The following is a 20662-nucleotide window of genomic DNA, read 5'->3' as shown; positions in this document are numbered from 1 at the left end:
GCCCCATCACTAAGGAGAAAATTACCATGGAAGAGGCCACAGGAACTGTCTGTAGATATTAAGGGACAAGCATCTCCATTTTCCTTTTTTAAAACAATCTTAGACTTTGACCATGTCCTTAGCTAGAGGCCAATATAGGGTCATTTGTGTGTTCTTGTTCTTCTTTAACAATCTTGTGAATAGCACATTGTAAATTGTTTCTGCTGTCCCAAGAATTGACGGACCATAAATGTTTCGTGATGTGTTAACTTCTTACCCATAGCATGGAGCTTTACCATGATCATAAAAATACCTGCAAAATTCCATTTTTTTTAAATCACTTGCTTCTTTGCCGTAAAAAGGCCTTTCTGGTTTTGGTCTGGGCCACTTTCATTCCCTTACTCTTGAGGAGAGTGTAAGTCTGGCCCAGCTGTAAAAATAATTTTTTTGCCTTGCAACATCTTGATGTTAGCTCCTGGTTTTCAACACCATAACATAGACCTTGGACCTCTTTCTTTGTCCACATCCTCTAGTTGTAGAGATTTGTTAAGAAAACTTGGTGCCAGCCTGGTGTGGTGGCACACACCTTTAATCCTAGCACTTGGGAGGCAGAGATAGGTGGAGCTCTGTGAGTTCAAGGCCAGCCTGGTCTACAAAGTGATTCCAGGACAGCCAAGGCTAACACAGAGAGACCCTGTCTTGAAATACCAGAAAAGAAAAAAAGAAAAAAAAAAAAGAAAAAGAAAAAGAAAACTTAGTGCCACATCACATTCTACTAACTAAAGCTACTGTGAACCTGGGAAGCCCAGGCTCAGCACTCTTGGTAACCTGCCCCTTGTCAGAGGAATACCCAATGACAGAATTAGATACTGAAAAACTAGGAACAGATGACTATTTCCTATCAAAAGTAAGGCTAAAACTCCTTGGAGTATGGGCAGAGACCAGCTCCCCTGGACCGGCTTCTCACTGATCACCAATTATTGGTCAAACTCTCCAGCTTAGTTCTGCCTGAAATAGTAAAATAATATCCCATCTCAAGGGAGGTCAAAACAGACATCAGGAAACTGATCCACTGTCTTAAGGAGGCAGGGATTCTAGTACCCTGCCACTCTCCGTGGAACACCCCATTGCCCATAAAGCCAGATATCAAAAACTATAATCCTGTCCAGACTTAAGAGACGTAAATAAAAGAGTGGAGTCTATATATACAACAGTCCCAAATCTTTATACACTGCTTAGCCTATTAGATTCAGAGAAACCTGTTTCCAGTGGTTCTCAACCAGTGGGTCGTGACCCCTTCGGGGGTTCGAATGACCTTTTCATAGAGGTCACCTGAGACCATCAGAAAACACAGATATTTGCATTATGGTTCACAGCAGTAGCAAAATCACAGTTATGAAGTAGCAACAAAAATAATGGTATGGTTGGGGACACCACAAAACGAGGAACTGTTTTAAAGAGTCACAGCATTAGAAGGTTGATAGCCACTGGTTTATACTGTGCTGGATCTGAAAGATGCTTTTTATTCTCTCTCTCTCTCTGTCTCTCTTTGCCTTTAGCTCCTGTGAGTCAGCCTGTATTTCCATTTAAATGGACAGATCGTAAATCAGATTTAGTGCATTATCTGCTTGAGTACCACCAAGGGCACCCAATGTCACCCTCCTAAAGGATGTGCATGATCTCATCAGGACATGGCACCCTCGAGGGATGCCAGTGTGTGGTGGAGGAGCTGCTCTGAATGCCCCAGCAGCTGGGCTGCCATGTGCTCTATTACAGTAACTTATTTGGGGGACTGCCTAAAGGTTGGCAACAGAACCTTGTCCACAAGCAGGATTCAAGCTATTCTAAACATCTCTGAGCCACAAGGCAAGAGGCAGGTGATAGAATTCCTGGAATAGTCAGACACTGCAGACTACGGACACCCAGCTTTGCTGAAATAGCAAAGCCCTTGTATATGAGCGTGGGAGGAAATGGCTTCCTTAGGTGGGAGGACAAAGACAAGAAAGTGTTTCAAAAACTACAGAGAGCTTTAATGTCACCCCCATCACTCAGGCTACCTGATATTAATAAACCTTTCCACATGTTTGTGGATGAATAACAGGGTGGCCAAAGCATACTGACTCTAACTGCGAGACCACCAAAGAAGCTGTCTAGACCCTGTTGCATCAGGGTGGCCAGCCAACGCCTGGGCCACCACTGCTAAAGGAAACTGATGAAGTGACCATGGGACAGAGTTGGCTGTTGCCACCAACCCCCCCGCCCCCCGGACTGAAATGCTCCTTTGGGGAGCCTCTGAGCACTGGGTAACCAGCACACAGCTCACTCACCTTCAAGATCTTCTTTTAGATTCCCCAGTGTCAGGTTTTTGCCTTGGTCAGTGTTTGTAAGAGTTTGGGGCAGGGCCTCCTTAGAGTCTGTACAGGACACAGCTGGAATTTGGTGTCTGGGTGTGTCCTGTACCAGCAAAGAAGATTTTATTACCCCAGAGGGGCAATCAGGGGGTGAGGGGCTGCCTCTAGAAGAAACAAAGGCAGACAACAAGCAGGAGCAAGTGTTTGTTTGTTTTGTTTTACAAAAGTGGGTCTTTAAGGAGAAAGGGGGAAGAAAGTCTGTGCTAGGATGAGCTGGGAAGTCCTGATTAGACAGTTAGCCAGTGTAGTCAAATGATGAATTTTGATTGTCAGACCTTGTTGTGCAGTCTCAGGAATGAGTCAGTTGTAGAAAACATAAAAATATCTAATAACGTGTATTATAAAGTTAGCCTATAATAACTACAGTGCTATTATCTGACCCACTATCACAATCAATAAAAACACAGACACCTGTTGTGTTTTAGAATAGTCTCATTTTGCCTGGGTCTGAGCAGATACCAACCCTCTAACTATCCTTATCAGTTCCCAGCCCCGTCCCAGGCCGTCTGCTTTAGTCCTTTCTTTCTGATCCACTTCCCTCCATCCACCCAGACACGGGCTTCTCTCCACATAAACCCACTGTGAACTGTTCTGCCTTTTCCTCCTCCTGTCTCGCCGCCCACACACACACACCCCTGCTGCCACCAAATCCCAGGCTTCAGCTTTTTTTTTTTAATTATTAACCAGTCACCTTTAATAGGTAGAGCAAGGTTTACACAACAAAGGCAGGTAAACCTGAAAATGTGTTTGTCTGGGCAGGAACTGAATCTTGGGGGCCAGTAGTTAGCATCACAATACATAGCACCAGATCAACCCCCCCCCAAAAAAACAGAATAGACCTTGTGTGCCCATCTCTCAAGTACTCCCAAATCACCAGGAGTCAAAACCAAAGACACGAGGATCTTTATTTACAGCTTGAACTGGGCCACGACCATCACCAATGCAGTGGTATCTGGAGGCGACCCCACGCTATGGTCAAGGTACATTATAGGTTCCTTTCCCCTCAGTGCCCCTAAAACAGGGGTCCCTGCTTGGCAAACACCTATTGTTTAAGATACATAAGGGGGGCGGGGGTGTGTGTTCTAAAATGATAGGTTACAAGAAAGCACCAAAAAAAAAAAAAAAAAACCGGCTCTGGCCTTCCTTCTTTATTCTGTTTGGTGTCGGGGTGGGGGTGGGGGATGGGGGGTGTGAGAGTATCTGGTCTTGGGTTTCAGTTGGAATGTCCTGTCCCACGCCCATTGGCTGTTGCTAGGGCTGTTGCTGGGGGAGAGGAGCAAAAGCACAGCAGGACTACGTGAAGTCACGAGCTAGGGGTCCTTTGATCTGGTTTCCTTGCGACCATATATATCCAGTGGGCAGAAAGTAATGTGTCAAGGTCAGTCCTCCCTGCAGCTGTGCCCACTTCTTTAATCCTATTTAATAAAACCTTGTCTCCGTGATCCTGAGATATGTTTTTTAATTCTTTTTGCTCTCCCATTCTCCCCGCTGACAAGTATATTGAAGGCTCAACCATGGCTTTTTTGAGACTTATTTATTTCATTCTGTCTGTTGTAGGGCCAAGTGCTGCGCCCTCATGACCATTAAGTGCTGCGCCCTCATGACCATTAGTGGATGGCGCCTAATCTTTGCTTGATGTAAGGGGGTTGGGCGGTACAAGGCCTGACTGGGAGAAACAGAACTAAGGTCCTATTCTCTTGTAGCCATTTGTTCCTTATGCCAGAGAGTTGCCCTTGCCTTAGTTTAGCATTTCAGCCTATAAAGTGGGACAACGGGTGAAGTCTTATCTTCTGTAACTTCTTCCTGCTGACATTAGGGGTGCTGTTATCAGGGCCTAGAAAGGCTAAAATGCTAGTCAAAGGCTAGGTAATGTGGCACTTATTAGAAGCATCTGTTTAGCCAACACAGTTGGAGAGGCAGGGAGCCCTCATATCTGTGGGGCTGGTTTACATCAGCTTCCAGCAGGTCAACTCTATTGATCTCATTTAAATCACTTTTTTATAGGTTTACACTTGTATTTATGTACCTTAAAACTTATTTTAATATTTTTTAACCTTATAATTTTTATTTATCAACCTTTAAATACTTTTTATAACTTAAACTTTCATATCTCAGACCTTAAACAAACTTTATACCTTTTTTAAAATCTAGTTATTTATCAAGAGACACAGCCAGTTGATTACTGGGAGCAGTCATCTAAATGAGGGAATAGTAAAAGCTGTGCTGAAATCTGTTTACCATTTAACATGAAGCCTGGGAACAAGGCAAGCCTGTTTGTCTTTTGTTTCCCCCCAAGACAGGGTCTCTCTGTGTAGCCTTGGCTGACCTAGACTCGCTTTGTAGATCAGGCTGGTCTCAAACTCATAGCCTGTCTCTGCCTCCCAAGTGCTGGGATTAAAGGTGTTCACCATCATGTCTGTCTTGCCTGTTTGTTTGTTTTTTTTTTAAACTGGTTAAGTCAATTTATTAAAATAATTGGCTTAGGCGTCTGCAATGGTGACTTCAACCTCCACTCCTGGCTCAATACTGATGGAAGTAATCTACTTAACAATCTCAGGAGGACTGTGTAAGTCAATGAGTTGCTTGTGGATTCTCATCCGGAAACAATCCCAAGTCTTGGAACCTTCACCACAAGGCGTTTTTCTTGTAGAGCTTCTCAGTGTCTTGGTAGGCATGCGCACCGGTCCTTTCACTTTCAGATTCTTCTCCTTTGTGCCTCTGATCAAGTTGGCACACACCTTCTCCAGCGACTTCACGTTGCTGCTGGTGAGCATGGACGGCCACGTCGAGTTGCATGGGCGTCTTTCTTTAAAAGCCATGGCTGAGGCTCAGCTTCCTGACCAACTTGTTCCTCAGCAGGAACAGCGGTGAGTCAGGACAGGAGCAGAGTGAACAGAGCTCTGCTGCACGCACCATTGCATCTCAGACCTGTTTGTCTTTTTAAATAAGAGAAGAGACCTGGTACCTAGTAGTTTTAACTAGTTAATGAATTGACTAATGAGCTAACAGTGGATCTAATTGTTCTCTGTCAAGCTACCATTAGCTTAGCCATCAATGTGGCCAAAACCTGAGAAGGATAAATTGTTACCCAGACAAATTTATGTAAACAACTAAAATGACAGAGATGACTAGTTATATTCTGGTACCTAAACAGTTGTCCCAGTTGCTTCCTGTGGTAACATGGCATCATGGGCAGAGACATTCTGGCCATCAGGCACAGAAACACAGAAGATGAGAGCCTGTTCCTGTGGAAAAACATGAGAGACTGACCTCACTCTGTTTTCAGCAATATGAGACAATAACTCTGCCGATGTCTAGTTTTGTCCATAGTACAGGCTGGGCCTAAGCAGCAGGCAAAGCATTGGGGCAGTTTTTCCCAGTGGCTACAATACCACAGTGTCCCGTCCAGCAGGACCAGTATTACGGGGTCGCGAGGGGAGCCACACCTGAGGGATGAGACGGGAAAGAAAGAGGCGAGACCAAGTAGCGTTCCTATCAAGATCCGTTTATTGAATAAAAAACAGAAGCTTATATGGGGGGAGGCAGGAACTAAGCAGTGGGGGGGGGGGGGCACGAGAATGTCTCCAGATAATACCATCAGGGGAACATCCTGTGGTTTTTCTCGGAGCAATTTCTATCTTATCTTAGCTAACTATCTCTCGGAAAGTCCCGAGCTAACCTGCTAAATAACATCTGCAGGGGGTGAAGGGAGGAAGTTATGCAGAGGGCTGAAAGGAGGAAGTTATGCAGAGGCTGAAAGGAGGAAGTTAGCTTTGGAACGGCATCAGTATCTTTCCATAGCCAGTAGACTCTTTTAGCCTTGAATGACCCGGGCTGGCCGAACATCTCCCCTTCTTTATTAAGTAGAAGCAGAGTGAGAGAGAGAGAGGGGGAAGTAGAGGCCTGACCCCCCTCGAGATGGGCGTTGTTAAGAGGTCAATGCGTGGCCATTTTTTCAGGTCACACATGTCCCCAACCTCCCAGACGCGTTTGCGGACGGAGGACAGGAAAGGATAGTAACATCCTTATGCGCGTCATCCTGTATGCAGTCAGGCGTGCTCCTCAGGAACCTACCGGGGTGTCTGGCATGGTTCCCTGCAGTGCTTAGCCTCACCTCTCTCAAGTGAACAATCGACTCAAGCCCTTAGGTCTCAGCTTGTTGAAGTCGAGGCCACTTTTAGCCGCATTATCAGGGGCGGCATGGCCATCTGCCTCGGGGTCGAGTCGTTCGCCTGTGGTAATGAACTTCCACATGGTGGGTCCCTGTATGGCAGAGTCTATCTGGCGTTTGACAAAGTCAGTAATCTTTCTGAAAGCCCACAGTCCAAAAGTATTAGTAGTAAGAACCCTATAAGAGGTCCCAGCAGCGAAGGGGAGGGTAGTCAGAAGAGGGGAAGCAGAAAACCAATTTTTATACCAGGATTCAGCTCTATCTCTCCCGCTTGCGATTTTCTAAACTTTCTCTGACCTTCCTCATGCTACCTCTACGATGCCGGCTTTATCAGTATAGAAACAGCATTCTTCTCACAGTCTAGGATTGAGGTCATCTGCCATGCCAAAATCTTTTCAGAGACCTTGGGGAGTTACTGATAGGATGTAGGATTCTCTGTCATAATTAAAAATATTGAATGTTATATTTAGCGGATCTCTGAAGCTTGAGGACAGTATATCTATATTTAATATTTGTCTGTCTTTAGCTATCTGTTCTAACTATGTCTTACAAACAAAAACAGAATGTTATAATCATAATCTGCAGACAAGTGTTTGAGGACCACATCTGTTTAACTTTCGTTATCTGAATTGCCTGTCTCTAGCTATATATTGGCTGATTATTTTAGAAACACCTGTGATCAACTGCTGAACTAGTATGTAACAAAACCATAAGCTTTAATTATCTTAAACAGTTTGTGATAGAAGCTTTTTTTTTTTTTTTTTTTTTTTAATTTTCAAAATAATTTTATGCCATTCTTTTACATAGTAAGTGAAAAAATGGGGGGGGGGGGAATTAAGTACCAAATGACTAGATACAAAGTATGACATAATCTCCTGGAAAGCAACTATGACCAATATTTATTCAAACTTTTAATAGATAACTCTAATTCTGGAACTTCATAAAGAAATAAGGAAAAAAACAGAACAAGATGGCTCAGTAGGCAAAGGTGCCTGCCATATAAGCCTAGTGACCAACCTGAGTTGGTCAGGAACCCACAAACTTCACAAAGTTGACATCTGTAGCACATATGCCCTCCCCCTAGTAATAATAATAAAATAAACAAAAATGAATGGAAACTAAAGACTTTGATCAAATAATTTACTAAAAATGTATATTTGTGGGAGACTACAAAATAAGCTTAAGTTAAAGGATGTTAAACCTTTAGACTGGTACCTTGTGCTAGTAAGTTCTATAGACCTGTACATAAATTTAGATAAACAGGCCAGAGATGAAACAAGAACAGCAAAGGATCACTGGCAGGATTAATAGAAAACACATCTCATTTTGAAATTCTGCACCTTTTCCTCGATCTGAATGCTAAATTATTAGTTTTAAACAATTAACTCTATTTTCACTAGCAGTCCTCAGAGGCACAACATACCTGTCAGCAGCCAAAAACCAAACAACCCACCTGCAATCTTCCTGCTTTACCTCACACCAAACTATGCAGAAAGTTTTACAGAGACACGGAAGCCTCCGTCACTGCCTATACTTTCAGTGTCACTCCGTGTAAAAGTTTTAGGCCGTTTGCCCAGATTTTGGTTTCAATCAATGTAACAAGCATTTAGAAACACAGCCAAATACTCTCCGCTATATTCTGTAGACGAGAAAACCCAAGGGTCACAGTGTTCTGCTGGGATTGAGAGTCTGGAGAGCCTCTGCTAGATCATTCAGAATCTTTCGCATTGGCTTTTGTCAGAATGTGGTTGGACTATAAACGGAACACGCTGCCGTAGCAACCTTTTACAGCCACTATCAGACTGACCAATGAGACACTAAGATTCTGGACTGATTTTCAGTGGGTTTAGCCGCAGCCTCCACCTAACACTGATTCCTTCAACTAGAATGGTAGACTTGCCTCTCTACAGGTACTCCTAGCCTAAAATGGCGATTTGGGCCAAGGGAAACTTACCGAAGCCCTCGCTATTTCGCAATCATAATTACCAGAACGTTGCGCGCCTCCGGCCCTCCCAGCCAAGCCAAAGGCCAACCGATAGAGCTTTTAAAAAGGACTGGAACTGTTACATAGCTTTGAATTACATAGGTACAATATCTTAAAAGAGTTGATACTAGTATGATATAATCAAAGTATAACCTTAATTTTGCAGCAATATACAAAGATTTGAACAACCAAAAACCATCTAACTTACCTTGCTAATGGGGCATCATTCTTTAGAATTATTTCATTAACTATCAGGCAACCAATTCACTGATACAGCTGATCATCAACTGCATCAGTTATTAGTATAACTTTAAATATATTTCTGAACTAATATCAAAGCAAAACTTTGAATCATAGATACAATCCATTGGGACTGACAATCTTGCTGATTCTGCCACATTTCATCATTAAGACTGAACAGAAAAGCTAGCTTAAAGGACAGAGGTTGCCCTTGGTGCTAAGAAGGGCAACTGAATGTGGTTGGCAGCCTTCAATAGAGATGGCTCTGAAGGCATGAATCTCACACAACCAAGATGGCTGCTGTTCATGGGATACTCTTAGCCAAGAGCAGCAGCAGCTATAGCTCCACCCTTTTAATGCCAGAGTCAACATGGCAGCAAGCCACATACTGTTAGAGGCTGTGGAGGGCAATTAAAAAATATGGCCATCTTTAGATAAGGCATTTCTAAGGCAGTGATTTTTAATGTTTTTGAGAGTGGAAGTAGACCATAATAACCATAATTTTTAGAAGACAAACCCCAAATTTCAACAGTAAACCAATTGAATATCTTTAAAATTAATATATCTCAACTTAACAGTATCTTTAGAATTACTCGTTTCCAAAGTCTGTAATATAGCAGTCTGTTAATCTGAATCAACCTCTATAACAAGCAGAGAGCTCATTAGGACCAAGAGGCTCTAAAATCGTCACCTTATTCCACGTGGATATCTCAAGATGGTGGAGTCACATGGCAGGCTGCAGACCATGTGGTCCACTGGATTGCTTATTTTAAAACATTTGTGTTGCAAACACATATACGCACATATATGTCCTAAACAAGAATTTGAACTTAAATTTTGAACATCATACCCAATAAGCAAATTCTACATCCTTAGATAAGGACTCACAGTATAATTTTAAGGTATATATAAGCTGGAGGTGCAGCTGTAATGCCTTATTAAAGAAACATTGTTTTAAATCTTTATCTTTTATAACTCTAGGTTTTAATACAGGACACGAATTAAATAAAACTCTGAATTTAAAAATACCTTAGGAGACCTAAATTGCCTTAAGTCACTTGCTGTTTAAAATAACTCCAACTTTAAATTACAAGTTTAAGCTAACCTTTTTATTACAGATATTAAAGATCTTTAATCACCTCTGAACAACTAGTAATTTATAATCAAGGTGTACTGTAGACTCGATTTTTCTTTTTTTTTTTTTTTTAAATATTTTATTTAATTTTAATTTATGTGCATTGGTGTAGCGGTGCCAGATCTTAGAGTTACAGACAGTTGCGAGCTGCCATGTGGGTGCTGGGAATTGAACCCGGGTCCTTTGGAAAAACAGGCAATGCTCTTAACCACTGAGCCATCTCTCCAGCCCGACTCGATTTTCTTAACAAATATATTTTATTATCAACTTATTAACCAAGAGTACCTCACTTATAACCCGACTAACCTAAACAATAGGAAAAGAAGATTAAAGAATACAATAATGAAACTCTAAGGTTATCAGTTTTGAGGAGCGATTCTCCTGGCATAATCAGCAGAATTTCTTCTGCTGGCACCTGGAGCAACTGGAACCTGGAACCTCAGCCAGAACCAGGAGCCCCAAAGCCTTCCCTCGAGCAGTTCTCTCTAGGAACATCTCAAAGTGGAACAATAAACAGCCAAAACTATCCCAAGTCTCCAAAGGCCCCACCGCCTGTTTTTGGCTCACATTTATACTTCCTCTCAGAATTTGTTCAAGGATTTTTTTCAGCTGGTTAACAACCAATCTCCCCCCACAGTGGTTTGACTTCTAAGGGGACAAACATCACTGGCTCTCTCACAAGTCTTTTTCTCATCCCCCACTTGTGATCTAAACAAAAAACTTGTTTATCTCTCCTTCAGTGTACAGAACAGAATAAATTCTTACATTTAAATAAAACAAGTTAAATCATGCATATACCAAAACAAATTAAGACTGACAATGCTCCATCATCTGTCCCTAATAAAATAAAACTTTATTTTTACATATTATAACATTATTTAATACCGAGATTGCTCAGTATAATACTGAGATCACCCAGATCACAAGACCTGCCCCCCGAAGACCACCAGGACTTGATACCAATGCAACAAACATAGAGTCCTGTATTACGGGCTCAGAGCTTTGGATCACCATCCTTCCTGACGCAGCAGGATAGGAGAGTGATCCCGAGCTTCAAGGGCAATGAGTTTATAAAGGGAAGCGGGGTTGTGGTTCCCAGGAATGTTGATCTTTAGACAGGTTCAGTGGAGGCTGGGTCTGGAGAGGAAGTCTTTTTATCTTAGAGGAACATTGGGAGCTAATTGTATGTAACTGCGCCAATGGAGTTTCTGGGGATTGCTGGCAGGCGTCATTCCCAGAACTCAGGGACATGGGTCACCTGGGAGACAAGTTCTCATACAGATCATCATTAATTGCAGAATATACATAACATATAGAATATGGCATTAATTTTGCCCTTACAATTAAACATGTTACAGGCATACCACACAATCCTGAAGAACAAATAGTCATTGAAAGATCCAATCGTACTTTAAAAGAAATGATTATCAATCAAAGAGGGGTATCAAAGACCTCCAAAGATAGATTACATAGTGCCTTATTGACTTTGAATATCTTGAATTCTAATGGACAACAACAAAAAACAATGGCTGCAGAAGAGACATTGGATTATAGAAAAATCTGCTGAATTAGATCAGCCTGTCTATTTCAAGGACATCCTGCCCTCAGAATGGAGAACAGGAAATGTGTTACGATGGGGTAGAGGTTTTGCATATGTTCATACAGGAAAGGAGAAATTGTGATTTTCATCAAAACTGATAAAATTAGATATGACAGAGGAAGACTCCCTGAAAATCTTACACACAGACACAACAAGAGAGAAATTAAGAAGGCCAAACAGAGCTTGTCCATTAGAGAACCAATGGTAAGTTGATAGCGGCTGGAATTCTGTAGTTGCAGGATGTTTGTCAGTTCTTTCTGGAAAGAGCCTGCTGATATGATTTAGCAACAACTAAATTCCTAGAAATGATGGACAGGGTTTTGCTTACTGAAGCCTAAATTGGCACAACTGACCCAAGACTTAGAATTTTTGTTGTTGTTGTTGTTGTTGTTAATTTATTTCATTTTTGCTTGAGATTTCTGAAGATTTTGACTGGAATTGAGATGAAATATTTGTGCAAAGCGGTGGTGGCACACACCCTTAATCCTAACACAGTGGAGACAAAGACAGGCTGATCTATGTGAGTTCTAGACCAGCCTGGTCTCCACAGTCAGTCAGGGTGTAACCTCCTGCTGATAAGTTGTTTGCAGAAACAGCCTAAGATTTTAAATGACAATTTTTTCCTTAAGTTAACTGTGTAAGTTCCTTTTTCTTAATAATGGAGTATATGTCCTTACTGAACTAAAGGTTTATAAGGAAAAATGATGTCACTGCTGTAAAAAGGCCAGCCTATCTCCTTAAAAGCGGAGCTTCTGGAGAACTGGTACTAAAGCGTAATTGGCCTAAGAGATATATGTTCTGTTGGTCAGTGTAAAGACCCAAGGTTGGGTGAGGAGACAGACAGCAAGCTGCATGCCTCCCACATCAAAAAGCCTCTGTATGCTGACTGAGCTGAGGTGTCACTGCTCTGGCAGCCAGCTTGTCCATCCAAATGTGATCCACCTTCATGGGGGACAGACAGGTGGTCACACCTGATGCAGAGAGACACAGAGGACTTACAGGTGACAAAGCACGTGTTAGCCTAGTTAGGTCCCAGATCTCCAAGGCTACAATTCGTATGCTTAAAAGGTGGAATCATCCATTCCCCATGGAGAGAAGCAGTGAGACAAAAACGCCTGCAGCAAATGTAAAAACCCAGATACCAGATGACTGGGGTGTACACAAGCTTATTTAAAGATGAGTGCCTTTTCTTTTGCTCAGGGCAACCGTCTTGTCTCTAAATGGGATGCTTTCTCTCAGAAAACAGGCACCATAAAACCTAGAGAAGGACTTTTGGAACTACCCAATCTTGTTTTTATTTCAATTAGATAATGATGGTATGGTTTTGGTAATGGTAATGTTATACTTCCTCTTTGAAAGAGGTCAAAACGAAAGAGATCTCCATGAAAGGGAGCCTGGTAACTTGAGTCTGGCTATACTTACATGACTTCAAACTACAAAACAAGCAGGTAACCTGCTACACAGGAATAGCTCTGAGACTGGCTGAGGCATGAATGTCTAAACATAGCCAATGCTTCTTGTTAGTTACAGGATGCCCAGGACACATTATTACGTGCCGTTCTTTGTATAGCACGAATGAAGATTTACAGAGGTCTTTCTTCCCATACAAAGAGCAGAGAACCAGCCTTCACACACCTCATACATTTATAGTTTTAGGACTGAATAATGCTTGTGAGAAATTATATGCTTTCAGAACAAAAGAATCAGACACTGACACTGGATCAGACCTGACAGGATTCATCCTCCAGCATGCTGAGATGCTGACATCCTGATTCCTTCCTGTTCCAGCCACAAGTGCTTAGATTGCTGCTCCTGATCAGAACAGAAATGCTCCTAGGACAGCTTTGAAGAAAGCTCCTGGTTCCAATTGGTCCAGCATTTCAGACTGTTCCATACAGAACTTCTATTAAACCTGGAATGTCTTAACATCTGGAGACTGGCCCACACATGCTATCCCTAGCCTGTTTAACCATTTTCCCAGTTATATTTGGGCCCCTACAAAGGTATTATTCATCCCAAATCAGCCAGAAGAAGCCTTACAAAGAGAGCAACAGCCCATTTCCCTTAAGGGGGTTGGGTAAGGTTTTGGTTGTTTCTTGTGCTATGGACGTTTATTTTCATTGGGATGTTAATTATTGGTCTTATTCAGAGAGAAAACAAGATCGGACTCAGGAATTTCTCTTTTTTTTCCTTTATCTTTCTTTCTTAGGAATGGAAGTCGGGGTTTAAAAGAAAGAAGGTGGATCTAGAAGTATAGAGATACTATAGGACAAAAAGTAGATTATTGAATCTGCTTCTCAACTTAAGGCCTTAACTGTTACTCACAAATAGGGTTATTTTTATTTCATTGGTATAGAATCTTGTATATTGATGCAAAATAAGTATAATTTGATACATTGGTATACAATTCAAAATTAAGATTATTCTTCACAGACATTAAATATATTTCTACCCTAATATGAACTGTTGTACCCATGCAACTCAATTACGATACAAGGTTTATTTCTAATACTTTGAAAATGCTACTGCAAACTGTTCAGGATAACTAATAATACAAGTTAATTTTAGTTGATCAACTCATGGCCATGTCAAATACTACTTTATTTTTATCACAAGAATATACATCCTAGCTTTAACAGATAGATATTATTCTATAGATAGATAAGGTAAAATAGTTAGATACGGTCTTCAAAAACCTCAGAGACCTACAGAGTATGGAATTTAAAGCTAGTTTTTACTGTTTTGAGGATTCTTTGAGGATGAGACAGGTTAACTTCTGGCAACACCCAGCCTGCCTCAAAGAAGATGGTGAACATCCAAGAACCCCCTTATGGAGATGGCTTCAGATGTGGCAAACAAGCCACTGGGCAAAAATGTCCTCATTCTGCCACAGACAGGATTCTGCCTGTAATGGGCAAACTTGGATGCAGGTGGAGTTGACAGCCAAACTCTTCCAAGACAAGGTAAGCAAGTCCTCAATGGTTCTTGCCTCATTAGTATGTCTGTCAAAAATACTGGGCCAGCAGGCTGAAGATGCTTCTCCAACATGTTAGAGAAAGAGTTTTGAGTGGCTGTTCAGGCAGTAAACTGTCTCTGTCATTTTTTTCATTTTGGAAGCTACTAACCTACGCATCCTGTTTACTCAGGTAATTAATTTTATTCCTTCTCAAGTCTCTGATGGGGTTGAAGACAGATAGTTTAGTTTACAATTAAGCATAGTTGTTTAGAAGTTAAGCTGTTTTTAGGTTGATAGAGATGAGCTACGATAGAAGGTGAATACATTCAGAATTTTAAACTCACCAAGATAGAAAAGATGTTTTCTTTAAGGTTGCCAAATACAAATAAGCAAGACACTGAGTGTAACGTTTATAGAATTCCTGATTGTTACGTGGTTCTTCTCACTGTAGGTAGTTTATTGTATATATGTGTAATAATATAAGTGTATTTATTAGACTAACAATAGGAATTGTGGAGGAAAGCCTAGAGTGGATGTAGCAGTTGTCAATAAAGTGTCGTTCGGCTAATCAGCTGGGCAGAAGGACAGGAAGTGGAAGGCGGGACTTCTGAGAGGAGGTTAGAAGAGTCAGTAGCTGGACAATTGACAGTTGGGAAGAAGCCACCCCAGGAGTCATTGGATAGGCAAGTTATCGGTAATCATGTGGGTTTTGAGGCCACAGGATTAGAGTAGTTTAACTTCTGCCCAGCATAGTGCTTGCAGCTTTAAAATACACTATAATCTCACTGTGCTGGCTATTGGCATCCTACGCCATACTGATAAGTTAATTGCAGCACCCCTATATCTTCTTTCAATGGGAAAGTTCCCCCTAACCCAAGGCCTGCCAGTCAGAACACAAACTTAAACGTAAAACTTGTAACCCCTTTACTTTGAAGGTTAAGGCCTAGAATAAATGAATTGTCAAGTACTGTCTTCTGGGCTGGACTTGGGGATTCATACTCAAGTTTAGAGGTTATGGAGGTCTCCCTGGTGTGAAATTAAGTACAAAAGAACAATGCCACCCTCTACACTTTACCTTGGACTTCTTCCCAGCAAAAGATGGCTGTACCAACTAACCTCTCTCTTCCTCCCCACCACTCCCGCCCCCCCCCAAAAAAGCCATTTATCAGCAATAAGGGGCAAGTCCTCTGACACTGCTGAGAGGCCTATGGTGACAGACTTGTTATTACCTGCCTAACTTCTATAGCCCCTCTGTTAAGACCTGCATTAGTTCCTAGAATAACTGTGGCTCCTTTGCTAACACCAGCTATCACTCAGTATATCAGAAGCCATTTCACTTCTGTCTCCATTTTGATCATAAGGTGAAACTAAGTTCAAGTTCTCAGGCCCTATGTGCCTGAAACCAGGAAGGTGCAATGCTTACCACTTAGAATAAAATAATAGATGATAAATGCATGTTCTGCTTGGGTTAAAGATAAATGATCTTCTATTAGAGTTAAGACCAAAACATCTTGCTATGTTCCTGTTGGAGGAGGGTCTGATGTCTTTTGATGCTAATTATTGCTTGCTGTCTCTGTGACCCACCTTTTGACCAATGAAAGGCCATTCACCTTGGCAGGGCAAATAAGAGAGGTGTGGCTAAGGTTCCCAGCCTTAGAGAGACAGAGAGAATCCTGGGAAGGAGAAAGAGACCCAGAGAGAGAGGAGAAAGAAGGCTGCCATGGTTGGATGGAAGAGAAGCATGGGTCGGCATGGATGGAGATTTGGCCCAGAGAAGAACATTAGCAAGTATTTGTGGTTTTGGATAGGAGGTAGCTTGATAGAAGTTATTAGAAGCAGATGGTTATGTGATTGGGGCAGGTATGGATATCTGCCCCACTACGGGAAGCAGTTTAGAGGATTGATATCTGCCCTGCCCCAGGTTACTAAGGCTATTTTAAAAATATAACAAGTGTCTGTGTCTTGATTGATTGCTAATGGGTTTTACTGAAATAATAATTATAGGCCTGATAATAAACCATTACTAGGCCCATAATGACAATGTAAAAACAACATGTTCCTGTTCCCAGAGAGCTGGAAAGCCCCCAAAGCCCCCCTACCTAAATCCCAGCCAACCAACTTAAAATGCTTTGCCGAGCCACCTGGGTACTTTATGCTGAGAACAAAATCAATTATTCTTGTTTTTAGCTAATCAAAATGATATAATGCTGCCCTCCCCTTGCTTCCCACTTGGCTACCTGGTTGTTACCTAGTTATGGTTTTTCTCATAAAAAGCCTGCCTTAGAAACAGGCTGGGGTCACAGTCTGATTCTTGAATTCAGGCCAGGGCCCTGACTGGTCAGTTCTTGTTCAGTGTTAAAATAACTTCTATCAATCTGAGTCTGGGGTTCAAATGGTCAGTGTATGGCTATCCTGAGCCCTAAAGACCCAACTCCTCCCCTACTCCCAAACAGACCCCAAGCTCCATTTTTGACCATGTCCCTGGGCTTGAAATTTTGAGGTTCATACATGGGCCCTGCTACACCCCGCCCATGAGAGGGTAGTAGTCAATTTTTCTATCACCCCAACCACTATCCCACCAAAGAATTTGAATTGTAATCTCCAGGGAACTAAAGTTCGCATTGGGGGACCTCCAAGGAAAAGGTGTTTGCCTAATTGCTTCAATTTATAGTTCCTCAGACTCCCCCTATGGCCCAGTTTTTAATGTCTACATCTATACCAGAAGGTCTGACCGTATTAGGACATGGTGGGCCGCATGTTTGGACTCGGTAGATTTATGATGTCTGAACATCTCAAATTAGGGCTACAAAAAAAAAAAAAAAAAGCGCTATGTATTTTAACCCATATCCTCCTAGAAAGAGACTTATACTAGCAAAGAAGGTAAAAGACTTTACCTGCATTTAGGAGGCACTCTTATTATGAACTCCAACAAGGCCTGATGAGAGAGAGAGAGAGAGAGAGAAGAGAGAAGAGAGAGAGGAGAGAGAGAGAGAGAAGGAGAGAGACTCAATTTCTGCCCCTTCTAGTGATGGCAGGAATTGCAGGTGCAGTTGTCTTGAGCAAATTAGCCCTAATTATCCAAGATCAGAATTTTAAAACCCAGAGGTAAAGTAGACCAAGATATACAACACCTAAAGCAGTTGGAAGACAAGTAGATTCCTTAGCAGAAATGGTTTTACAAAACCAGCAAGGACTAGATTTTTAAAAAGATGTATTTATTTATGATTTATACAGTGTTCTGCTTCCATGTACACCTGTACACCAAAAGAGGGCACCAGATCTCATCATAGATGGTTGTGAGCCACCATGTGGTCACTGGGAATTGAACTCAAGACCTTTGGAAGAGCAGACAGTGCTCTTAACCTCTGAGCCATCTCCCCCACCCTAGATTGGTTAACTCTTAAGGGAAGGGGGACTTTGTATGGCTCTAGGTGGAAAATGTTGTTTTTATTCCAATAACTCAGGAATTACTTGGGAAGCAGTGGGTATGGTTCAGAAAAACTTAACCAATGGGGCAGAAGAGTAAGCTGAAGCCTATAACTCAGACCAACCTCTCTCTTTCTTGGTTCCCAGTGGCTCAGCACTATTTTAAGAGCCATAGTGGAGCCAGTTCTCTTAGAGGTCTTTGGAGTTAACAGTCGGTCCGTGCATTCTAAATTGGCTTTTAGCAAATGTTAAGAGAAAGCTCAGCTCTGTTAAGATATTGGCTCTACAGGCTCAGTATCAACCTGTCTTTCAACATGAACCAGTGATTTCATCCATCTGGTGAAGAGCCGTTAGGGAATGTAGGAACGCTCCAGCCAGCACTCAGTGATGGCATTGTGTCACTCTGCCTACTCCATCCCGGTCAGTTAGTGGCCCTGCCCCAGAGTGCTCAGATGTGTGCAACTCTGATGATGGCTAAAGAAACTTAATATGGTACCAGGAATCCCTTAAGTGCCTCAAAATGCCTATGAATCCCAGGGCCCTCCTTGAAGGTGAGGTAAGAATAGGATAGTTGAGCTGGAGAGGTGGCTCAGAGGTTAAGAGCACTGGTTGTTCTCCCAAAGGTCCTGAATTCAATTCCCAGCAACCACATGGTGGCTCATAACCATCTACAATGAGATCTGGTGCCCTCTTCTGGCCTGTTAGCACACTTGCAGGCAGAAAAAAAAAAGAATAGGATAGTTTGTGCCCAACTTCCATCTTCATAGCGCGGTTTAGTGTGACTTGGGTTTTCACGGGTTTTGTGCATGCAGCCATAACCACTGCGAGTTCATGAGTAGCTGCTCTCCTGCTTCCTGATAGACTGTCAATTCTTCTCCTTTACACTCTTTCTGCCTCATCTTCCACGATTATTCCTGGGTCTTGGAACGAGGAGTGGAGTATGTGTGCTCCACTTGGGACTGAGGGTTCTGCATTCTTCTTCTTTCTTCTTCTTCTCTTCTTCTTCTTCTTCTCTTCTCTTCTTCTTCTTCTTCTTCTTCTTCTTCTTCTCTTCTTCTTCTTCTTCTTCTTTCTTCTTCTTCTTCTTCTTCTTCTCGTCTTCTCTTCTTCTCTTCTTCTTCTTCTTCTTCCTTCTCCTTCTCTTACTGCCCAGACCTGCAGGGTTCAACTAAACCTCGGGAGGGAGTCACCTGTTGAGAAATGCAAGACACAAGGAAGGAGAGCAAGTCTGATTGATCAAGCTCTCAACTTTATTAGTCAGGCTGCAGCTTTTATAATTCAGAAGGCAGGGAAGCCTATCGCTATAGCAACGCAGTTGCAGGTTCTTCTCAAAACACTGGGAATTCCAGGCAGGGTCATGACGTCCTGCTACGCAGGGTATCTTGCTTTGTCTTCATCTAGCTTTAGTCTAACTGTTGACTCACAACAGGGTCGCTCCATCCCTATCTGTCTTTGGCTGCTGACTCACAACAGGTCGCTCCATCCCTATCTGTCTTTAGCTGCTGACTCACAACAGGGTCAGCTAGTTTCTGGTGAAAGGTAAGCTCTGGGAAAGACAGAGACTTAAAGGTGCAGACTTAGACAAGATGGCTGAACATTGGTCCACTTTTCTTTCACAGACTGACTGTTGCTGCTCTGTCTAATTCTACATTTAACAATCTCGCCTCTCTATCTTCAATACCCATCACTGCGGCAGCATAAAAAAGCAGAAACATGAGATGGAAAAGGATCAGCTACACCCTAGAATTCACTGACACTTTTACCCGCACAGAACCAAGGATTCCAGCATGGTTCCGGGGTTCATACCTTTCTCCACTTCCACACAAACCTGCCGTTTTCTAGGGATCTTGCCAGAAAGCTCATGGCAGGGAAAGCACAGGAACCAGCTGTAGAAACCTAGTGGCTTCTGGTTTCACTTTATCAGGCTATAATGCCATCCAAAGCATCCCGAGAAACACCTCACATATGTCCTTTACTAAAAGATAAAGAAGGGGAGCCAGATGCAATGGCACACACCTGTAATCCCAGCCCAGCACTCAGAGAGGAAGAGGCAGGCAGATCTCTGTGAGTTCAAGGCCAGCCTGGTCTACAAAGTGAGTCCAGGACAGCCAAGGCTACACAGAGAGTGAACCTAGTTTGTCTTTACTATGAAATGGTTTTTAAGCCTAAGATGGAGGCAGGCTGGTTCTTCACAGTGAGGTGGCAGTGTGGACCTGTATCTCTGTCCCTTCACCGGTGACATTTGTGGGGGCTCATACTGGGATCCTTCCTGAAGCACCCTGGGAACTTTTCCTTACTGTTACCTACTCATCTGTCCTCCTGAGGTAGCTGGCATGGTACCTTGGTTTTCTCTGGTTTTGTTTTTTTGGACTGAGACCTGTGGAGTATTTGATGAATGCCATTGACACAGGGCTGGAGAGATGGCTCAGGGGTTAATAGCACTGGCTGTTCATCCAGGGGACCCAGGTCCAATTCCCAGTACCAACACAGTGGATCACAACTGTGTCTAGCTCTCGTTCCAATGAGACCCAATGCCTACTGGCGAGTACTTTTTAAATCTATTTTTATTTTGGTTTCTTATCTCTCTTTCTCCCTTCTCCACCCCAAACCCTTTCAACACCACAGCATCAGGTAGGAGAGAAAGGAGGTTAGTGGGGAGAGGGGACATGGCTCTTTTGGCTACCTCCTGCTGTTTAGGGGTGTCAGGTTCCTTGGGGACAAGTTCAATCCTTGTTTCAGGACGTCTCCAACTTCTTCCCA

At 42.5% G+C, this 20662-nt stretch overlaps 1 protein-coding gene across 1 annotated transcript; it reads right to left on the bottom strand.

The window, feature by feature from the left end:
* Nucleotides 1-4930: 4930 nt before the first annotated feature.
* Nucleotides 4931-5164, bottom strand: LOC127186232 (40S ribosomal protein S20-like). Its single transcript, XM_051142676.1, has one exon. It carries the CDS (start codon nucleotides 5162-5164, stop codon nucleotides 4931-4933), a length of 234 nt encoding a protein of 77 aa, XP_050998633.1.
* Nucleotides 5165-20662: the final 15498 nt, after the last annotated feature.

This window comes from Acomys russatus, unplaced genomic scaffold, assembly GCF_903995435.1.
Source record: "Acomys russatus unplaced genomic scaffold, mAcoRus1.1, whole genome shotgun sequence".
NCBI lineage: Eukaryota > Metazoa > Chordata > Mammalia > Rodentia > Muridae > Acomys > Acomys russatus.
The sequence above is the reverse complement of the archived record's forward strand: the minus strand, read 5'-3'. Positions and strand labels throughout refer to the sequence as shown.

What these genes read in the sequence shown, in the direction of transcription:
- LOC127186232 (XM_051142676.1), bottom strand. Translation starts at nt 5,164, where the DNA reads ATGCTCACCAGCAGCAACGTGAAGTCGCTGGAGAAGGTGTGTGCCAAC.